Source organism: Engystomops pustulosus, chromosome 2, assembly GCF_040894005.1.
Source record: "Engystomops pustulosus chromosome 2, aEngPut4.maternal, whole genome shotgun sequence".
Classification (NCBI taxonomy): domain Eukaryota; kingdom Metazoa; phylum Chordata; class Amphibia; order Anura; family Leptodactylidae; genus Engystomops; species Engystomops pustulosus.
In genome coordinates this window covers 241,996,452-242,017,550 of record NC_092412.1, presented here as the reverse complement: position 1 = coordinate 242,017,550, position 21,099 = coordinate 241,996,452, and the positions used below count along the sequence as shown (strand labels likewise).

The following is a 21,099-nucleotide window of genomic DNA, read 5'->3' as shown; positions in this document are numbered from 1 at the left end:
CATACATGGAGCTCGACAGAAAACTATACAGTACAGCGTCAACAAATCAGAAAACAAAACACAAAAGTCGAGATCGTCCACATAGCGAAGATCGGCAGATTAATTTATATATATATATAAAAAATATAGACAAAAATAATAATAATAAACCCGAGGACTGGTTCAGGTCCCATCTAACTGAAATGATGGATGAATAACAGAGCCTCCGGCGAGGGAACAGGAATCTTACTAAAAAGTGTAAATTATCGCTTCATATTCAAAATATATAAAATATATCGTCATGCTCCCCCTTCCGTGAGGGCTCTGGCAAAGAAACTTGTAATACCAAAAATAACAAGTTCCAAAATTTATTAAAGTCCTCTGTAGAAAATCATGCCAAACACTGTACAGTCCGAAAATAAAAGCGCCTGGGGCTCTAGGAGTCGGGGAACTTGTGTGGTGGTAGAAGGCCGTGTGTGCAGTCTCTGTGTGGCCCGGGGCCTAGTCTTTGTCTGACTGCAGCGAGGCTGTGGCCAGGGTGACGGCTGTGACCGGCTGTCCGATGCCGTGGAGCTGCAGCTTCGCCATCTTCTTCTGCTCACATTCGGACACGAGGCGGCTCAGCTCGGCCGCGCTGTATCCGATTAAAGTCTTCAGGTCGCAAACAAACTTGTAGACAAATCTTTTGCCTTGAACTTTGCAGATCATGTCTCCATCGTAATAGTATCTAGACGTAGAGAACAAAAGCTGTTAATACACAGCTGGACCCCTACCCCCTGCTGTGGGTTTTATAGGAACACTCCAGGCATAACTAATTTGTTGAATAATACAGGGTGCAGGGCCTGAGGGGAGGAGCAGGACTCATTATCATGGTAGAGTCCTGCTCCTCCCTTCAGGCCCTGCACAAGGCATAATTCAATGCATTCCTTTAAATACCATGTTTTACTTCCCCGCCCTTCAAGTCCTATAACCCCCTGCTTTTCTATTTAAAGGGGTTTCCAGACCTATCCTAAAGATGAATCAAGACCATTAGATCAATAGGGGTCCAGCTCCTCCTATCGACAGTATCAGAATGTTTTGACATAGTAACAATGTATAGTTTCAATTTTTTTTTTTTTACAATCTAAGGGCTCATTCAGACGAGACGTTTTTGAGCTCCGTATGCTATGTGCACACAGCGAGAAAAATAAATAAAAAAGTAATATATATATATATATATATATATATATAATCCACAGCAGCACAATGTCAGGAAGACCCCTCAGCAGTCCTGGTAGGAGACTCACATGCATATGGTTATAAGCATCGAAACGTCGCTGGTTTTGGAATAAACACTTCCTTTTTTTCCCATCTTTGATTTTGGAGTGCTGCCTCAATTTTTAACAAAAATTGATATATATTTATGCATGTGCCATTACATGCAGACCATGGACCTTCATAGAAATCAATGGATCCACAAAATTAAAAACAGACAGCACACGGATGACATCAGTATGCGGTCCGTTCTTCCCCAAATGTTGCTAGGCAACCAACTGGGCAGGGCAAAAAGTAGATTAGATAATCATCCATTATTATTTTTTTTTTGTGCATGTGAAAAAGTAACGCAAGGCAAGTATAAATGTCAGACCTGATGGGTTACAACATTAGTAATCCTTTATTGTTGCAGCAGGAGCTGGGATCGCACTCTGATACCAACTGGTGTAAAGGAAATCCACCATCAAAACCCATCATGATAAACCAGGGACATTACTCATAGATCCAGACACCATGATATTTATTTTCATGTTTTACATGTCTGCTAAGGAGTCAGAAGGGCTCTGGGGTAGGGGGGGGTTACCAGGGCCCCTCCATGCTGTAGCTTCACAGGCTGTTCACTATGCAGCCTGTGGAGTAGTACCTTTATTTTAGAAGGAAGGAGGACATGGATAACAAATAAGAAGGATGTTACCACAATCACGGAGTAAGTGTCCCTGGTTTATCATAATGGATTTTGATCCATTATGATTTCCTTTAAAACCTTTGGAATACTATCTGGAGTCCCCTTTCTACAGTCCCTGCACTCACACGATATACATTTATGGACCAACAAGGGAATAGACCAAAAATATATTGAACGGTCCCTCACCACAGAGCAATGATGGTAACATTGTATCCCCCCTCTTCCCCCGCACACTAGACTGTCGCCTCTCTTACCGAAGTGCCCGACTAAGTTTCTCGTAGTTCATGGTGGGTTTATTCTTACGCTGTCCCCATTTCTGAGCCACGAGCTCCGGCTGGTTTAACTTAAACTCTCCTTCATCTCCGACCCAAGATATGCAGTCCCGGGCGTCTTTGTCTGTGAGCAGCTCCAAGAGGAACTGCCAGAGCTGGATCTGTCCATTGTTACCTGCAACAGGAAGAGGGTAGAATTATTTGTGACATTGTTTTTAAAAAGAGAAGCTTCACCCGCAGCACAACCAAGAGACAGGACTGAACAATCTCCCAAAGCAGCAGAAATCTGGGGAAACAAAGATCAAGCTGTTGGATTTCTGTATTTCCCTTCATTCTTACAGTAAGATTCCACCAGGAGCTCCAGCCAGAAGTTTACACCCATCTCCCCCACTAATCCTCTAATAACTTGGCCCATTTTTGTGTTTCAATTTTTCACTCCCCACGCTACATTCCATTATGCGGTTCAACACCAGGAATTACTTATTTTTTTTGAAAGATCTGGACTTTTGGGATAAGGAGATACCTTACATGTTTAAGATTTTATATTACAGGCAGTCCCCGGGTTACATACAAGATAGGGTCTGTAGGTTTGTTCTTAAGTTGAATTTGTATGTAAGTCGGAACTGTATACTTTATCATTGTTATCCCAGCCAGAACTTTTTTGGTCTCTGTGACAATTGGATTTTAAAAATGTTGGGTTGTCATAAGAACCAGGAGTAACACTAAAGCTTCATTACAGACACCTGTGATAACTGTTACAGCTGATTATTGTAGCCTAATCCATCCAGAGGTCCGTTTGTAACTAGGGGTCGTATGTAAGTCGAGTGTTCTTAAGTAGGGGACTGCCTGTAGTTCTAGGGAAAGGGAAATATTTAAATATATTTTAGATTGTTAGATTAGAGTCTGTTTGTGCCTACCATATACTTTAACACCTTGCCGACCGAGGACGAACTATATCGTCCTCGCACGGCAAGGGGTGTATGGAGAGAGCTCTCGAGCTGAGCTCTCTCCATACACAGCGGGTAACGGCTGTATAAAACAGCCAACACCTGCCTGTCACTGCCGCGGTCGGTGCTGGCACCGATCGCAGCAGTTAACCTGTTAAGTGCTGCGGTCGAACCCGACCGCGGCACCTAACCTACCTTTACATGGGCGCCGCCATCTTGGATGCCCGATCGCCGCCCCCTGGAACGTCATCGGAGGGCGGCGATTGGTTGCTATGGCAGCCTAGAGTCCCATTGAGACTCATAGGCTTGCCAGGTGCAATGATTTTTAATAGCCACCAGAGGGCAGGCTATTAAAAATCATTGTAAAATAGCTATATACTGCAATACAGTAGTATTGCAGTATATAGTATTAGCAATCGGACCCTGCAGGGTTAAATTACCCTGGAGGATCTAAAATAATGGTAACATTTTTTAGAAAAAATAGTAAAAGTAAAAGTTTAAATCACCCCCCTTTCCCTAGAACTGATCTAAATATAAATAAACAGTAAAAATCATAAACACATTAGGTATCATCGTGTCCCAAAATGTCCGATCTATCAAAATATATTAGCGATTTTTCCCAGCCTTTAACCCTGTAGCGGAAATTGGCGCCCAAAGTCGAAAATGCCACTTTTTTGCCATTTTGAAAAATATAAAAAATTCTATAAAAAGTGATCAAAAGCCCATACAGTCCTAAAAATGAAAGCATTGAAAACGTCATCAAAAGGCGCAAAAAATGACACCACTCACAGCTCCGTGCACTGAAGTATGAAAAAGTTATTAGTGCCAGAACATGGAAAAATGAATTTTTTTTTTGTACAGGAGGTTTTCATTTTTTTAAATGTATGAAAATATTATAAAACCTGTACAAATTTGGTATCCTTGTGATCGTACCGAACCAAAGAATAAAATAGACGTGATTTGGGGCGCTCAGTGAAAGCTGTAAAATCCAAGCCCACAAGAAAACGGCGCAAATGCGTTTTTTCATCATTTTCACTGCATTCTGAATTTTTTTCCCACTTCCCAGTACACGGCATGGAATAATAAATACCATCACTATGAAGTGCAATTTGTTACGCACAAAACAAGCCCAAACAGAGTTCTTTACATGGAAAAATAAAAAAGTTACAGATTTTTGAAGGTGGGGAGTGAAAAATGAAAATGCAAAAACGAAAAAGGGCCACGTCCCTAAGGGGTTAATACTACTTTACGTCAGTATATGGAAAATTTGTTTGCCGGGGGCACACCGCTACAGATGTCCAGTGACAGGTCGTGTAGCCTGTATCATGTAGGGATAAAAACCCCAGGCACAGCAGAGGATCGTCTGTCCAAAACGACGTCAGGGGGTGCAACAATCAAAGCCAATATAGCAGCAGTGAAAAAATTAGTATCGGCACCGATCGCACGTGTTACTGGCGAGTGCTTTCTGCATATGTATAACGGAGCACAAGATGTTGACAGCAATCCAAAAGGGAGAAAATTCAGGCAACCCAGCTTATATCAACAGATCATCCAAAAAGACTGAATGCATCCGTCCATAATTTACTCCAATGGAAAGGTTTTGTCCTTATTACTTACTGCTTTGCTCCGGTAGTGGAACAATGGAAACCAAGGAGTGGTGTGAAGTGGGGAGACTCCTGGTTGTCTCCCCCAGAACACTGCATGCAGCGCTGGATATGCAGGGACACTTACCTGTTCTGTTTCCTGGAGAACTTCTGTCTTCTCCAGATATACGAGGCGCCCGCTGGACTTTTGCTACTTTGGTTTGAGTGTTTATAACTTTGATGGTTGTTGTGGGAGTTGTATTCGCCAGTGATGCAGGGATTATCTGCACAGCTGCAAGGAAGCAATAAGATTTTATCTTCAGACCTCACACAGAATCCATGATGCACGTGTTAAATTGTAAGCAGGTTTTTCTAGTTCAAAATAAGAGACTTCCATTTTTTGCATATATCCTATTAATAAAGGGTCAATAGTGTGTCATCGGAGTGTGAGGTTCGCTCATGGCAGGAATAGGACCTGCTCAGAGTTTTGAGGCTCACACACGGGGCGGTAGAAACCATGTCATGTCTATGAACCCGTAGAAATTCATTTGTCTGTGTGGTATCTATGGATCGACAGATTGGACATGGACAATGTGCATTACGGCTTACGCTTCTCAGGCCTGCAATGTCACATCCATTGGTCACATGGTCTGTTCAGTGCCATCAAGAAAATGGTGCAGAGATTCAATGCCAGCCCCATGTGTGATCGGATACATACGCGTGTGCCTGGTGAGCAGGGACTAGACTACTGAGACTTCTTCATACAGCAGGTAACTTGTGTGAAACCTTTTTTTTTTCCAGGTTTTTTAATTTACCTGTACGATGTGGTTATATTTCATATAAGAATTCAAATATATAAAAGACTTACGCTGATCAATGGTCACTGTTGCAATTTCTCCGTGTTCTTGGCTTGCCAGCACATCTGGAGGGTAAAAACCAGCAGGATTAGGGCAACAATGGCACAAGGCATGTCAGTCAGGTAATTCAAGGGCATCCAGATCTGCAGTAAGTAGTGCGCGACACATGTCCAGCCCTGACAGCTCCAAGTATATCCAGAGGTCACACTACATTTATTCTACCATTCCACCAAATGGATTACACAGAAACAAGCAGCGTTTCTGCATTCAAGTGCACAGCAGTCAATAGGAGCACAGTATTTTGGGGGGGGTGGGGGAGTTGCTGTGACAAAATGTGACAGCCTGATCCTGCCAACGGCAGTGTGTGAAGAAGGGCCAAGGGCCATCAAATAGACCATGTAATGGGCTGCAGGTACAGGCTGCATAATTTACATAGTGTGAGTGGTAAGGAGTTAAATGCTACAGCTTCTTCACACCTGCAGCTCACGTCCCAATCACTGTCCACCAATATAAGGGACCATGTGACCCGACCATTGAAGACCTTGCTGATGCCTATATCCTGCAATGATTGGGCAGAAAGCTGCAGTAATAAAGAAGCAGCAGCAGTTAAAGGAACACTCCAGTTACAGCTGATTTACCACATATATTCATGGATAGGCTGACCTGAGTATAAGCCGAGACAACAAAACTGAGAAACTCATTGACTTGAGTTTCACCCGTGAGTTAGGGTGGGAAATGTAGCCGCTTCTCTTTAATAAAACAGCGAGCAGAGAGCCGGAACAAATAAAAGCGGCCAGCAGAGAGCCGGAACAAATAAAAGCGGGCAGCAGCGCCCCCGGAACAAATAAAAGCGGCCAGCAGAGAGCCGGAACAAATAAAAGCGGCCAGCAGAGAGCCGGAACAAATAAAAGCGGGCAGCAGCGCCCCCGGAACAAATAAAAGCGGGCAGCAGAGAGCCGGAACAAATAAAAGCGGCCAGCAGAGAGCCGGAACAAATAAAAGCGGGCAGCAGAGAGCCGGAACAAATAAAAGCGGGCAGCAGAGAGCCGGAACAAATAAAAGCGGCCTGCAGAGAGCCGGAACAAATAAAAGCGGCCAGCAGAGAGCCGGAACAAATAAAAGCGGCCAGCAGAGAGCCGGAACAAATAAAAGCGGCCAGCAGAGAGCCGGAACAAATAAAAGCGGCCAGCAGAGAGCCGGAACAAATAAAAGCGGGCAGCAGCGCCCCCGGAACAAATAAAAGCGGGCAGCAGAGAGCCGGAACAAATAAAAGCGGGCAGCAGAGAGCCGGAACAAATAAAAGCGGCCAGCAGAGAGCCGGAACAAATAAAAGCGGCCAGCAGAGAGCCGGAACAAATAAAAGCGGGCAGCAGCGCCCCCGGAACAAATAAAAGCGGCCAGCAGCGCCCCCGGAACAAATAAAAGCGGCCAGCAGCGCCCCCGGAACAAATAAAAGCGGCCAGCAGCGCCCCCGGAACAAATAAAAGCGGCCAGCAGCGCCCCCGGAACAAATAAAAGCGGCCAGCAGCGCCCCCGGAACAAATAAAAGCGGCCAGCAGCGTCCCCGGAACAAATAAAAGCGGGCAGCAGCGCCCCCGGAACAAATAAAAGCGGCCCGCATCGCATCTTCTGGGCTTCAGGTTCCCAGCAGTGTGGTCAGAAGAACGTCTATGTGCTGTGCTCGTGCACACACTAAGATGTCACCAGGCAGGGACACCACCACATCATAGTGTGTGCATGCGGGCAGATGACAGACGTGCCTCTGCCACGCTGCCGGGAACCTGAAGACCAGAAGAGGAGATGCGGAGAAGAGGATGACGGATGTGAGCGCTGGAGGGGAAGTAATAAGTTTTATTTTTTTTATGTACTTGTGTATAAGTCGAACAACGTATAAACAAGTATGTAGAGAATACCTTGTGCAGGGCCAGGAGGAGCATGACTCTAGGTCCTAGCAAGGTTCTAGGAATACAATGAAAATGACTCCTGCTCCTTTCTTCAGGCCCTGCACAATGTCTTATTTAAAGAAATAACTGACTTTTTATGTGACCTACCAGGAAAAACAGATGAACAATTAAAAATTTTGGCATCATACATAAATCACGAAAATCATTGTCCAGTGCCGACAAATGTAAATCCATAAACTAGTTCTTACATTTCCTGAGCAGCTCTAGATGACTCCATAAAATCTCTCCTCTGGGGACTCTCTGGAAGAAATCTTCTTGACTGATCTGACAAAGCTCTCTGCCGGGGATACCGAGGGCGTTCACATTGATGTCCGTCATGCCAAACTCCTTCATTACCCATAACACCCAATGTAGCACTTGGTCTGTGGACCACTGGAGGGGATCTGGAGAAGAAGAGAGAGGGGTCTTATAACAAGAGGTGAAGATTGGGCGGCATCATTTACACAACCTGCTTTCATTATCAAATAAGCAGAACAAAGATCCTTGTTCAGACAAGACACCATCACACAATAACAGTGCGTTTTTCATAATTGGTGAATGCGGGTAATTTTTCAAGTCCCCACTTGCATCTGACTCACACCAGACCTTCACTATCTTACATATTGTTCTGGTGCTGTATCATTAACATTTTGTATCTGCCTTACTGGGGTATTTTATGCCTGTATATGGGTTTGACTTTTTTGTCTTTTGGTTTTGATGTCATTTTTCAATATGATCTTAGCTATTTTAAATACATTTTAGAATATTTGTTTCTATATTTTAGAATCATATTTCCCACATTTATCATAATTATATAAAAAAAAACAAACAAACACACTTCCATCATTCTGCAGAAAAATGACACAAAAGAGTATAAAAACGCACCTGCATCAATATGTGCAATATGTTTTGGGATTAAAACAAGTACAATGACTCACCATAGGGTATTCCCAAGCGCTCCTGCTCCTTCCTATAGCCTTCTAACGCTGCCGCCCACCGGGTGACTTGTTCTGAGGTTTCATCGGAGATGGTGACATGTTTGGTGTCGTCTAGAGTTATCACCTGGGCCTCCTCCACGAGCTGGGCTTCCACTGCTCCATGGTGAGCATCGGGATCAATCACCACTTCGACAGTCTCTACAGGTTTCACTATCTCAAGAATGTTTAGCTTCGGCTCCAGACCTGACATAGAAACCAGACTAAGTTTAGATCACATATCACAGCGTATACCCCGAATGTATCCATAGATTGCAGGTGGAGGCCTCCTTTCTGCATCTGTCTTCTCACTATATGTAAGTATATGTGGCAGGTTGCTCTATATCATCCCGCTTCCTGCTATAGAGAGATCTACATTCAGCAGGGGGTCATTAGTAGCTATTGAGGACAGCATCCATCCATGGCCTGAACAGCGTGTCATGTATAAACAAGAGGTAATATATCATATGATCAGTTATGGGAACAGACCACTATTATAAACAAAAACTGAACTGGTTACATAATTGTAAAATCACTTGGTGTGCACTACTAACCTTGCTGGGAAATAACCTGCACACTCAGCTGTACTGATCCATCTGTTTTAACTCCTTGGTCGAATAAACTTCTTTCTGGATCAAGCTGTGTGAGAAAAAGATGCAAAACGTGTAACATATTCTGTACACTACTGCACAAAGATGGACTGCCTGGGACAGCTAACTCTACTTTCACCAGAGGTATGTGAGAATCATTGTGATATGATGCAAGGAGTCGCTTCTTCCCAACAAAACAGCAGCACCTAACTGTGGTATCATATGTGCTTCTGATTTCGCTTGCACAAAGGTGTCCACAGCCTATACACATGGGAATTGGCGTCCCTGGCTATCGGACCTACACTGAACAGATATGTGTCTTCTAATAAGACTTGTTGGGTGCCCCTATTAAATGGGATTATAAAACGTCAAAAAGGACAGTTATAGGCTGTGGTCAAGTCACACAACCACACACATACCTGAATGTCCTGCAAACAGATCTCATGGGCTTCCAGTGAGCACTGAAGTCTGGGCTCTAGCAGCTTCTTAAGATTTCCAATCGGCTCATTTATATCAATAGACTGGCTGACAAACTCCGCTGTGGTATATGTCTGCTCTATGATGCTGCAATGTAAACACATGAGATAAAGACACATAAGGATTTGTTATACTGGAGGTTTAACACATCTGCGTATGGAAATCAGACTGTTTATTGCTCCACCTTTCAGATGTAACTTCACGATACAAACCTTTCTTCTGTACATTCTGGCTTTTCTGTTCCATCGATTTCTATCTCTATCAGTTCCTCTGCCTCCCTCTTTGTCATGACTGGACTTGTGTCAGACGCAAACCTATGAGACCAGAGGAAGAGAAAACTTTAAACATGTAATAATCGACGCTTCAAATAATAGGTTCTTAAAGGGGTTACCGAGTCTATGAAGATCACCCTGCATTTTCCACAACTTATTTAGAGAAAAACTAGAAGGAAAATCTACTATTAAAATCCATCATGATAAACCTGGGAAATTTACTCATAGATCCAATCACCGTGACTAATAAATGTTCTATAATTATCATAAAATAATAACGTAGAAGATTTCCATAATACATTTTTTTTTTTACTGATGTGGAACATGAACATCATCCTCTGATAAAAAGCAGACAGTGTGAATAAAGACTGAAGAAAGTACAAACACACAATAACCAATTGTAGCAAATACATAATGCCAAAGACGTATCAAATGTAATGTCTGTCAGAGTACAGTCTGCCTCAGGAGCGTGCAGGATGCAGCAGAATATTACTGGCACACGTTCTTCATTAAATTGACGCCCCCTGCGCGGTTTGGGAAGTGTGCACCAACTGTTTTTAGGTGCACCTTTAACATACACCACGCGACACAATTTTGTTGAATCGCTGTAATAAATGTGGCACAAACTACGACTAAGCAGTAACTCGCCCCTTTATGTGCATATTTTTCTGTCTTCTCGGACACAACGCAGCCACGACACAAACACATAATAAATACGCTTGCAAGCTCCAAAGACTTTCTTTTCAGCGAAAGTTAGACCGGTACAGCCAAAATAACAGATTGGGGCCATAATGTGCCAATTGTAAATTACGCTGGATGAAGCTAAAACAGGAAGAGGAAAGTAACGCTGCTCAGGAAACAGATAACGCAGAGGAAACCGTCTCTGGAGAACATGAGGCGACAGAACCTAGAATATTACAAGGGGCCTTCATTGCTGAAGCTTTTTCCGTACTTCAATCAGAGATTGACACAATGGTGATGGGTCCCTTCAGTGAGACGATAGTTCGGGTTTAAAGTGTAGTGACTCACTGGCCTATGATATATTTAATAGGTAGCCATTCAGGAGTCAGAAGAGCCGGCTCTCCTTAGTGAGCGAAGCCTGATGTTCCAGCTCACTAAGAGCCGGACTTCCCATCACTATGGCAATACTTTCATTGCATTGGCTACAATTGTGAAAATGTATACAGTGGGAAGTTGTCAGCATATAGGAGTCTAAAGTATTTTGAAGACACTATCAGGAGGATTTGGGAAACTAAACCACCAACAGGATCTTATGGATTGGTAATCACCTCTTCACTTGCCCATCCTGACATGAGTTTTACATGCAGGACCTTGAAGCGATGTCAGGAGCGCGTGACTGATCACATTATTCCTGCAAAGTCCTTTGGCAGCTCTATAGGACTACATAGGGATCAGAAACCGGGTCTCTGCACCGGACACCTGTCGGGTGACCCTACACTTGGATCTACCTATTTTTGTACTCCCCAAGGGACACTGTTATACTTAAGTGGTCCCTGAATTTGAGATTTTAGCATTTTTACCACTGTCCCTCTTATGAATCCGATGGAGCAGGTAATGTGTCTAGCATAGGGCATGCAATTTGGTACTGCCCCTGTAAGGGCGGTAGCTCTTGTTTTCAGGTGATGGGGTCAGTGTCAGGTGTTTTTCATACCCTTACCTGTTATAGGACAGGATGTATGTCCCCCATTACCTTCATACTGTGTGAGCTCCCACCCGAATACGTACTGAGCATCAAGAATATAAGTATAACCACAGGATTGTCATCATAACGGGTAGCTCACATCAGAACCGGTGAGACTGTTTGATTACCTGCCGGTTAGACGACTATACATATGACGACACTTGCCTCCGGCTGAGCTGCGTGGTACGTTTTTTATTCCCTTGTTGGTGTCATAGATATACCTAGATGTGGCACCTAATATAGATGTTTGTGTGTTCATATATATCCCGGGTTGGTTTTAAGTATCTCACTACCATGCTGGTAGATTCAAAGTCCTTCGCCACTTTCATGTTACCAGCAATAATGCAGGACGGTGACGGTGCCAGACAAGAATTTGCAGCTGTGACTGTGTATGAAGAGCTGTGTGTGTGGGGTGTGATGTAGCAGTGCTGAATGTGTTCATGCGAGTGAATTTAGAGAATGAAGGCAGCAGAGCTGTGCGAGAATGAATATCATCACATCACCCTACAGTTCCCCAGATGGGGTCAAAGGGATCCACTGCAGCAATACAACACTGATTAACAGCAGCGAGTCCGATAACACTTCCTCACCTTGGGAGGAGAGCCAAAGATGACTGATGCGCTGCCATCCAGACATTGCCAAATATTACAGGGACCCCAAGATTCCAGATCCATCCCACCTAATGTATCATTCATAGCAATAACATTCTGTGTTACTATGGATGATGAGCATCAGTTACATGACATGATGACATGACTATCCATGGGGGGTATGTAGGTAGCTGGCAGCAGGGTGAGGGGGGTAGCAGTAGATCTGCACCAAAACTAGTTATATTTATTCCATGTTTGTTTTAAGCTTGTGTTCACACATCACGACAGGAAACGCCATTCAAGCACATGATGCCATATTTAGTCCCAAGATGTACTGAGGACGCGGTGCGGAGAGAAGCGCCGGGATATAGACATAACAATGTAAGGTATATGTGTCTGCAGTGGAGGACTACAACTCCCAGCAATCCCTGGAGCAGGCGGTGCTGGGACATGTAGTGCACATAACACGCCCCCGTGTGGCCGGAGCAGCACACACTTCACACATTTAGGCTGGGTAGCTACTCCCGGCAGTGACAGGGTTACTAGCAGGCCGCGCCTCGTACAGCCCCGTTCTCACTCACCCGCTTCTTTCTCCTGCGCTTTATTTTTTTTTTCTTTTTCTGCTTTCCCGGCTTTTCCCACTTCCCGGTGACGGAAATGAACCGTGGCGTCAACACGCAGCGCGGCCAACGGAAACAAAACACAGCCCGGGCGGAAAAGGCGAGGGACTGGCTCCACACTGCCGGAAGTTTGATGACGCACTTCCGCTCGACCTCAGAGATGGGCGGGGACAGCCGAGAGCGGGAATGCCAAGGGTGGGCGGGGTTTCAACTTGCCATTAGAGGAGGCGGGTACTCAACTTGCCAGTGATGGAGGGGCGGGGTCTCAAATGACAGCGCTGCGTTATCTGTGTGCGCTACCGCACTGTGGTATCAGAAGAGGTAAAACTGTTCTAGTTGTCCATGGAAACCAATCAGAGCTCAGCTTTCATTTTATAAACAGCTATGGGAAAACGAAAGCTAAACTCTGATTGGTTAACATGGGCAATTAGAAAAGTTCTGCTCTCAGACACTTCTGATAAATCTCCCTGTACTGAGTGACTGTGTGAGATGTACAATCCTCATATATAAGGAGAAGGGCATCTCCACCCCATGTATGGACTCGCTTTAGTGCCCTCCAAGACAGTATAATGCCCCCTGGTGGCCACACTGACCACTACTGCTGAGACCCTGATGTATAATGTCCTCTGTGTCCTATTACAGGGGGAGTACAAGTCCCAGGACGCCTTGTATTTCAGGAACAAAGGAGAAAATGACAGCGAGTACTGGGTGAGGGGATCTATCTTTAATGTCCTAACGTGGCCGCCATCTTGGATGAGACTTTTTCTAATGGGAAAATCATTGCACTACACATCAAAGACCAGAGTTGTCTCAGATTGCTGCAATCAGATCTGGAATATCACACAAAGTTTCCCTGTGATGCACAGCGATGTGTCGTGTTGTCCCTGGTGCTGATCACAGAGGTGAAGCCGCTGGATTCTGGTAACTTCTAGCATCGGAGAACTACAGCGCGGGTCCAGGCGGAGTCTTTAGTCCATGGATAACATTTTATAACCAGCCGGCTGTGATATGGGGATATTAGCGCGCACTATGGGCCGCCGTCACCAGGAGGCAAGGAGAAAGCCCACGGGAGGTGTGAGTAATACAAAACACGGCGAGCTGATTTGCGTACTTTTTTTTTCCATAAAAACAAGGGCACCGGAAACTACAGTAAGAACGGAAGTTGAATGAAGAAAATTTTGGTAACGAGCCAGAAGGGCATTACCAGAGCCCCTCTGTGCTGCAGATTTAATGTGCGTTTTTGCATTGGTTTTGCATATTGGCTTTTTAAATGGGTTTTCGGATAAAGTGTCTTTAGTTTGCCTTTTCTCCCTTGCGGTTTTTGAAGACGCATGCGTTTGTAAACTGCTTTTTGAAACAGCAGGGAGAACAGGCTCACTGTGTTTTTCCGAATTCCAAGAGACACCGATGTATTTAATTAAAAACGCAAACGCACCTGAACAATAAGAAAAAGCAAGTTTTTGAAAACCCAACAAAAATACCACATGTCACCAGCCTTACAGATAGTTGTTAAATTTGGAAGGAGCACTTCCTCCTTTCCACTGCTACTGAGATTACAGGAAATGTGGGGGGAGAAGGAGACCGAGACTTGCTCCTGCACAGTGTAACAACCCATGAAGCTACAGTGCAGGGGGCTTCTGTAACACACCCAGAGCCTTTCTGAAACATTGGCATAATTATAAAAGTAGATTTTAGAAGGAAGGAGGCCATGGATAACACATATCAGAAGATACCACAGTCCCGGTGCCTGGATCTATGAGTAATGTCCCTGGTTTATCAGGATGGATTCTGATGGTAGATTTTTTCTAAGGGTGCGTTCACACGAGGCAGTAATCAGAACGGCCGGGGATATTTGCCCCATTACATTAACAAACACAATGTTATCAATGTAATCCGGCAAATCTCTTCCTCTCAGCCGTTCTGATGTTTGTCACATATGAACGCACCCTGAAAGGAGTTCTCCAAAAAGATCTTACCTACAGGAGCTCTGACACCATCACCCCCCCCATTAACTGAAGGGCCATAAGTGCTGCATCCCCTTCACTGTTGATCAGACATGGCTCCGTCTTCTCTGGCTGTTATACTGGGCCTCGCTGCTCAACCAAAACTGCAGAGCAGTTCCTGGTATATGTTAGAGGGTATGCTGCACTCACCGGACTGTCACATCCACTTTAATAAGCTAATTGAAAGAGGTACCAAGAATTAGACCCCCATACACATCAGATCCCCATGAACATCTTAAAGGGGTCGTCCGCAGGTAAAAAAAAAAAAACAGAGCCAAACCTGGCCATGGCCTGTGCTGGTATTGCAGCTCAGCCGTATAGAGAACAGAACGTAGTTGCAGTACCACACACTGCCCATGGTCAGGAGAAAGCAGCCTCAACCTCCAGACAACCCCTTTAAGAATATTATATGGGAAACCTACATACAGTCGATTGCAGACAGACATCCACTTTCCCACTGACCGGACACTTCTAGTAGATTGTGATTGTTTAATGACCCGTTTAATAAAAGTTGTACAGTGTTTTACATACAGCAGCCTGATGGAAGCACATGACAGTACAGTATCATTCACATTATGCAGATGTCACCAGGATATTCCAGTGTAAGAACCTCCTACAATCATCTCATCACCTTAATGTCCAGGGTGTGAACAGCGCCACTCCCGAGCATGGCAGTGTCTGGTATTACAGGATTACAATGCCAGACACAAGCAATAGGCAAGAAAGGCGCCATTTCTGACATCCTTGTGGGACAGGATAATGAAGAAACAATCCCCCCCCCCCCCCTTGATGTGTATCATAACTACATGAGTCGGGGCTTTGATTTTTCTACACCAATTATTTCCAAAATGATTGAGTGCTCCCACGCTTTTGGTACGGCTTACAAATTTTAAAGACTGGATACACAAATCACATCAATGAATGGGTCAAATGATCAGTAATCGCAGTCTCCACCTGTGTCTATGATATGTCACAGCATCATTTTCATTGCACTTCCCCTTTAATACTGAATATAATATAGAGCCGCCCCCACCAAAAAATTAAATCACCAGCGTCAAAAAAGATCACCTCTCTGTAAGGTTGTTAAAATTTCCTTCCATTCATTTCATCCATTGAACACGATTCATGTCCTTTACCGACATCTAAATGGAAAATTCCCATTATGCAGCATCCTGGTACATTTTCTGGTTCCTCTGTTATTCCTCCAGGAAAGGGCAGCGACAAATTACTGTGCTGGGCCTGCGGATCGCTGACTGCGGCATGGACGGATTTCACACTATACCAGGGATGTGACTCCACACTTTGCGTAATGTAATGCGGAAAATATGTGCGGTTTTTACGTGGACTACATGCGAATTTGTCTATTTAGTATTGTGGTTTTTGTGCAGTTTTTTAATGCAAATTTTTTTCATGTTTTAATTTTCTTAAGCTGAGTGAATTCTACATGAAGATCGTACATTGATGCAGATTGTAAAGAAAAAGCCCATGCAAAAATAAGTGAGGACGCACAAGTATAGTAACGATGATTACTGTTTGATTTTCAGCATCGAAAAAAAAAAAAAAAATCGCCTGTGTTATTTTTTCCAAATCACGTTCACTATAATGCTGCTGTATTACACTGCAGATTTTTCACGGCAAAATCTGCGTATAACGTCCGCACGAAATCCGCCACCTGTGCAGATCGCCCTAAAGATATATGTACCATGCAATGTCCCATCCTCCGCACTGTGCTCCTTGGTTCCTGGAAGGACCACGGGGGTGCGCTGCCTGCCCAACTGGTGATACCCTGTTGTACATTTTCTCGAAAATATCTGGGAGGAATAACAGAGCAAAAGTCTGAGTGATAAGAGAAGATAATCCTGGATATTATATGGGGTCCCTTTTTTTTTTATATAACCTATTCTGCCATATTAATTTACTGTATAAGGCTATATTCACACTAACGTGTGCCCACCGTACCGTAGCGCCTCTATGGGGGACGTATATACAGTATATGTCCCCCATACCACAGTGTGAATATAGGCTTAGGCTGTATTTACACGAACGTATGTCCTCCGGGCAGTAGCCTGGTGGACATACGTCCGGCGCCATGGAGAGGAGGAGGGTTGACCCCTCACCTCTCCATAGAGATACAGGGCGAGGTAACACGGGAACAAAATAGGACATGTCCTTTTATTTCCCCGTGTGCTGCACCGTACTACTCTGTGCGCCCATTGTCCATTCACACGCTGTGCACTGTTTTTGCGGATGTCACAATGAGACATGATGGGCCACAGTTATCAGAACTTGTACGCCTGATAATTGTATGATTGATGTGCCTTATAGACCTGGGACCAGTGGTGCAGCAGACCGCCGCGATTCTGGGCTATGCCCATTCAGGTGCAACTGTACGGCAAGTCAGACCAACCATAGATGTGCTGCTGCCAACAACGATTTGTCAGGACCCGCTGGTGCACAACAACTGTGCGCCATTATAATTCCACATGCATGGTCTTTGCAGATCGCTGTGGGCGCTGTATACAACTCCAACCAAGTCCTAGTCCTGCCCGTGTCTGCCGCCTGGACCTGCCCATATAAGTGTTTGTGAACATACAAAATACAACAATAATATGTTGTCCCTGTGCCGTCCATATTTGGAGATCATTTTATAGGTTATAGAGTCACAGGACCCTTCGAGGCTTTGGGACAAGCTAGTGACATCACTCACCAGCCTTCCATTTTTTTGTTCTCTTTGGATGCGCATAAACGGGTGACCCGCTGACTGTTTTTGCAGACATGGGTCAGGAACAGCTTACACCTGGACCACAAATCCCTTATTCGTAGCCCGAGAACTGCGCACGTTCACGTAAAAAAATTAAGGTTTTTTTGTATTTACATTAAAGCTTTTTAATTTCATAGTAGTTTTTTTATGTGTGATCCTCAGGTCATATAATACTCTGCAGTGCTACCGTACTGCTATGTATTATGTCACCTCCTGCCGTACCATGGAGAAATAAGGGAGCCCCTTCCCCCTATATAACCATGTAGCGGCAATGGGAACTCGGCCATCAGACACGTGTGCCCCATTACAAAGCAGAAGACAGGGGGTACATGGTTATAAGGGATGAACCTCTAAGTCCATATGTGGTTAGTATGCAGCACATCGGCAGGATATGAACAATCCCCATCCGATGTACAGGATCTGTAGGGATTGGAGACATCCCTAATGCTTGCGGGTTATGCGGCGGATCCTTGCAGGAAAATGGAACCACTTTCTGAAGATTGTTAATACGAGTTTCTGCTATTTGCAGCCCCAAGTGCTAAGGAATACCATAATCTTACCCAAATCACATAGCACTCATGGAATTGTTAACAACCTGACAGTAGGGGGCGACACAAAGGAATAACAAGAGGCAGAAACACCTTATCCCTGATTAGATGGAAGATGACGTCTTGGGAGACCCGAATCTTATCTAATAAGTCCCACCATAACTTCACTTATATCCCAGAGCTTCCTGCCAACCAAATCATCCATAGCTTTAGGTAAAAGTTCTTCCTCTTTGCAGTCCCCAAAATATTTCCCGGACACCCCTTCCACTTCCGGAGAGGAGGCCAAGTAGACGGACGTCTGCGCCCCTTCTGCGGGGGATTTGAAGAAGGCCCAGGACACCACATTGAAGAGCGGTTTCACCAGGACGGGAATATTAATGTGTCTCCCGAGATTGGTTCGGACTATTCCAGGATGAAGGACGTTGACGGTGACTCCGGTCCCCTCCAGGCGCCGCGCCAGCTCCCTTGTGAACAGGATATTGGCCAGCTTACTGCGGCTGTAGGCAGAACTCCGGCTGTAGCTTTTTTCGCTGTTTAAGTCGTCAAAATTGATCTCTCCGTATTTGTAAAGTTTGGAGGAGACGACCACGATCCTGCTGGGGGCAGAACTTTTCAGGAGGCCGAGGAGCAGGTGAGTGAGGAGGAAGTGGCCCAGGTGGTTCACCCCAAACTGCATCTCAAAGCCGTCCTCCGTCTTGGTGTAGGGGCACTGGAAGACCCCCGCGTTGTTGATGAGGACGTCAAGTTTGGGTTCCTCCTAGAAAAGCGAATTGTGAAGAGAAATATTAAAATGCGTTCTCTGAATCTGGAGTCATCGCTATAGAACCAGAGATCAGTCAGAATCCAGCACATCACTAATATGAAATTATAGATTAATGACTTTTGATGTAATAGTACAGTTAAATGGTAACACAAAGGAAATCTACCATGAAAATCCACCATGGGACAACTACTCATAGACCCAGGCACCGTGACTGTGGGAATCTTCTTATTTTTGTTATTCATGGACCCTCCGTGTGGTAGCTTCACAGGGTGTTACACTGTACAGGCGAACTCCAGCCTCCCTCTGAGTGAGATTACATCAGGCAGAAGGAGGGTGAAAGTTCAGTGTAACAGCCTGTGAAGCTACATCATGGAGGGGCTCTGGTAACACCCCCAGACTTATTAGCACAATTATAATAGTTGATTTTAGAAGGAGGGAGGCCATGCATAACATATATAAGAAGATTACCACAGTCACAGTCCCTGGTTTAGCATGATGAATTTTGGTGTTAGATTTCCTTTAAAAATACACATTTTGTTGCATTTCGGTGCCTTATGAAGGGCAAGAACCTCAACTTTCAGATGACATCAGGCTTGTGATTCCATGATCTACAGAAACAGAAATATACACTTTATATGACAATATACTACATAGAGCCCCGAACACTGTATATGACATAACAGCACAGTATATATAGAGCCCTGTACACTGTATATGACATAACAGCACAGTATATATAGAGCCCTGTACACTGTATATAACCTAACAGCACAGTATATATAGAGCCCTGTACACTGTATATAACCTAACAGCACAGTATATATAGAGCCCTGTACACTGTATATAACCTAACAGCACAGTATATATAGAGCCCTGTACACTGTATATAACCTAACAGCACAGTATATAGAGCCCTGTACACTGTATATAACCTAACAGCACAGTATATATAGAGCCCTGTACACTGTATATAACCTAACAGCACAGTATATATAGAGCCCTGTACACTGTATATAACCTAACAGCACAGTATATATAGAGCCCTGTACACTGTATATAACCTAACAGCACAGTATATAGAGCCCTGTACACTGTATATAACCTAACAGCACAGTATATAGAGCCCTGTACACTGTATATAACCTAACAGCACAGTATATAGATCCCTGTACACTGTATATAACCTAACAGCACAGTATATAGATCCCTGTACACTGTATATAACCTAACAGCACAGTATATAGAGCCCTGTACACTGTATATGACATTACAGCACAGTATATATAGAGCCCTGTACACTGTATATGACATTACAGCACAGTATATAGAGCCCTGTACACTGTATATAACATAACAGCACAGTATATATAGAGCCCTGTACACTGTATATAACCTAACAGCACAGTATATAGAGCCCTGTACACTGTATATAACCTAACAGCACAGTATATATAGAGCCCTGTACATTGTATATAACATTACAGCACAGTATATAGAGCCCTGTACACTGTATATAACATAACAGCACAGTATATAGAGCCCTGTACATTGTATATAACATTACAGCACAGTATATAGAGCCCTGTACATTGTATATAACATTACAGCACAGTATATAGAGCCTTGTACACTGTATATGCCATAACACTACATAGAGCCCCGTACACTGCATATGACATAACACAACATAACATAACAGAGCCCTGATAGGACATTATGCCGCACTACATGTTAGCTCCCTGTTCACACTGATGCCGCGTACCCGGACCACCTCCTGGCAGAAGCGGCGCACGGACTGCAGGGAGCTCAGGTCCAGTTGCTTGACCACGATGTCCCCGCTGCCCCCGGTCTCCTCCCGCAGCTCTCTCGCCGCTTCCTCCGCCCTCTCGGGGTCCCTGCACGCCAGGATGACCCGGGCCTGGAGCCGGAGCAGCTCCGCAGCAGTGGCCCGGCCTATGCCGCAGTTGGCCCCGGTGATGATCACCGTCTTTCCCCGCATCAGGGCGGAGGCCGCGGTACGGGCACTGCTGCTGCTCATGAGTCTACGAGCCACCAGGATGAGCCCGCCGCCCAACGCCACGGCCGCCGCCACCATCAGCGCCGAGGAGCCGCCCGCCATGATGGATGAGGGCAGAGCACTGGCAGCGATGTACTGACACCGGGAATGTCCCCCCGAGCAGCCAATCATAGCGCAGCTCTCAATACTGGAGCTGGCGGGAGGACACGAGATAATGCATCTGATTGGCTACCAAGGGCAGCGACAGCATTTTCAATTAGTG

At 44.8% G+C, this 21,099-nt stretch overlaps 2 protein-coding genes across 2 annotated transcripts; both read right to left on the bottom strand.

Moving 5' to 3' along the window:
• Positions 1 to 331: 331 nt before the first annotated feature.
• GABPA (GA binding protein transcription factor subunit alpha) lies at positions 332 to 12,925 on the bottom strand. Its single transcript, XM_072138594.1, has 10 exons — positions 12,707 to 12,925; positions 9,774 to 9,875; positions 9,504 to 9,648; positions 9,049 to 9,133; positions 8,459 to 8,701; positions 7,730 to 7,924; positions 5,589 to 5,642; positions 4,869 to 5,012; positions 2,173 to 2,365; positions 332 to 706 (listed from the first exon to the last, which is right to left on the bottom strand). Exons 2-10 carry the CDS (start codon positions 9,848 to 9,850, stop codon positions 481 to 483), a joined length of 1,362 nt encoding a protein of 453 aa, XP_071994695.1. The 5' UTR covers positions 9,851 to 9,875; positions 12,707 to 12,925; the 3' UTR covers positions 332 to 480.
• Positions 12,926 to 15,223: 2,298 nt separating this feature from the next.
• On the bottom strand, positions 15,224 to 21,023 carry RDH14 (retinol dehydrogenase 14). Its single transcript, XM_072138595.1, has 2 exons — positions 20,583 to 21,023; positions 15,224 to 18,814 (listed from the first exon to the last, which is right to left on the bottom strand). The coding sequence occupies exons 1-2, from the start codon at positions 21,006 to 21,008 to the stop codon at positions 18,197 to 18,199; spliced, it is 1,044 nt and encodes a 347-aa protein (XP_071994696.1). The 5' UTR covers positions 21,009 to 21,023; the 3' UTR covers positions 15,224 to 18,196.
• Positions 21,024 to 21,099: the final 76 nt, after the last annotated feature.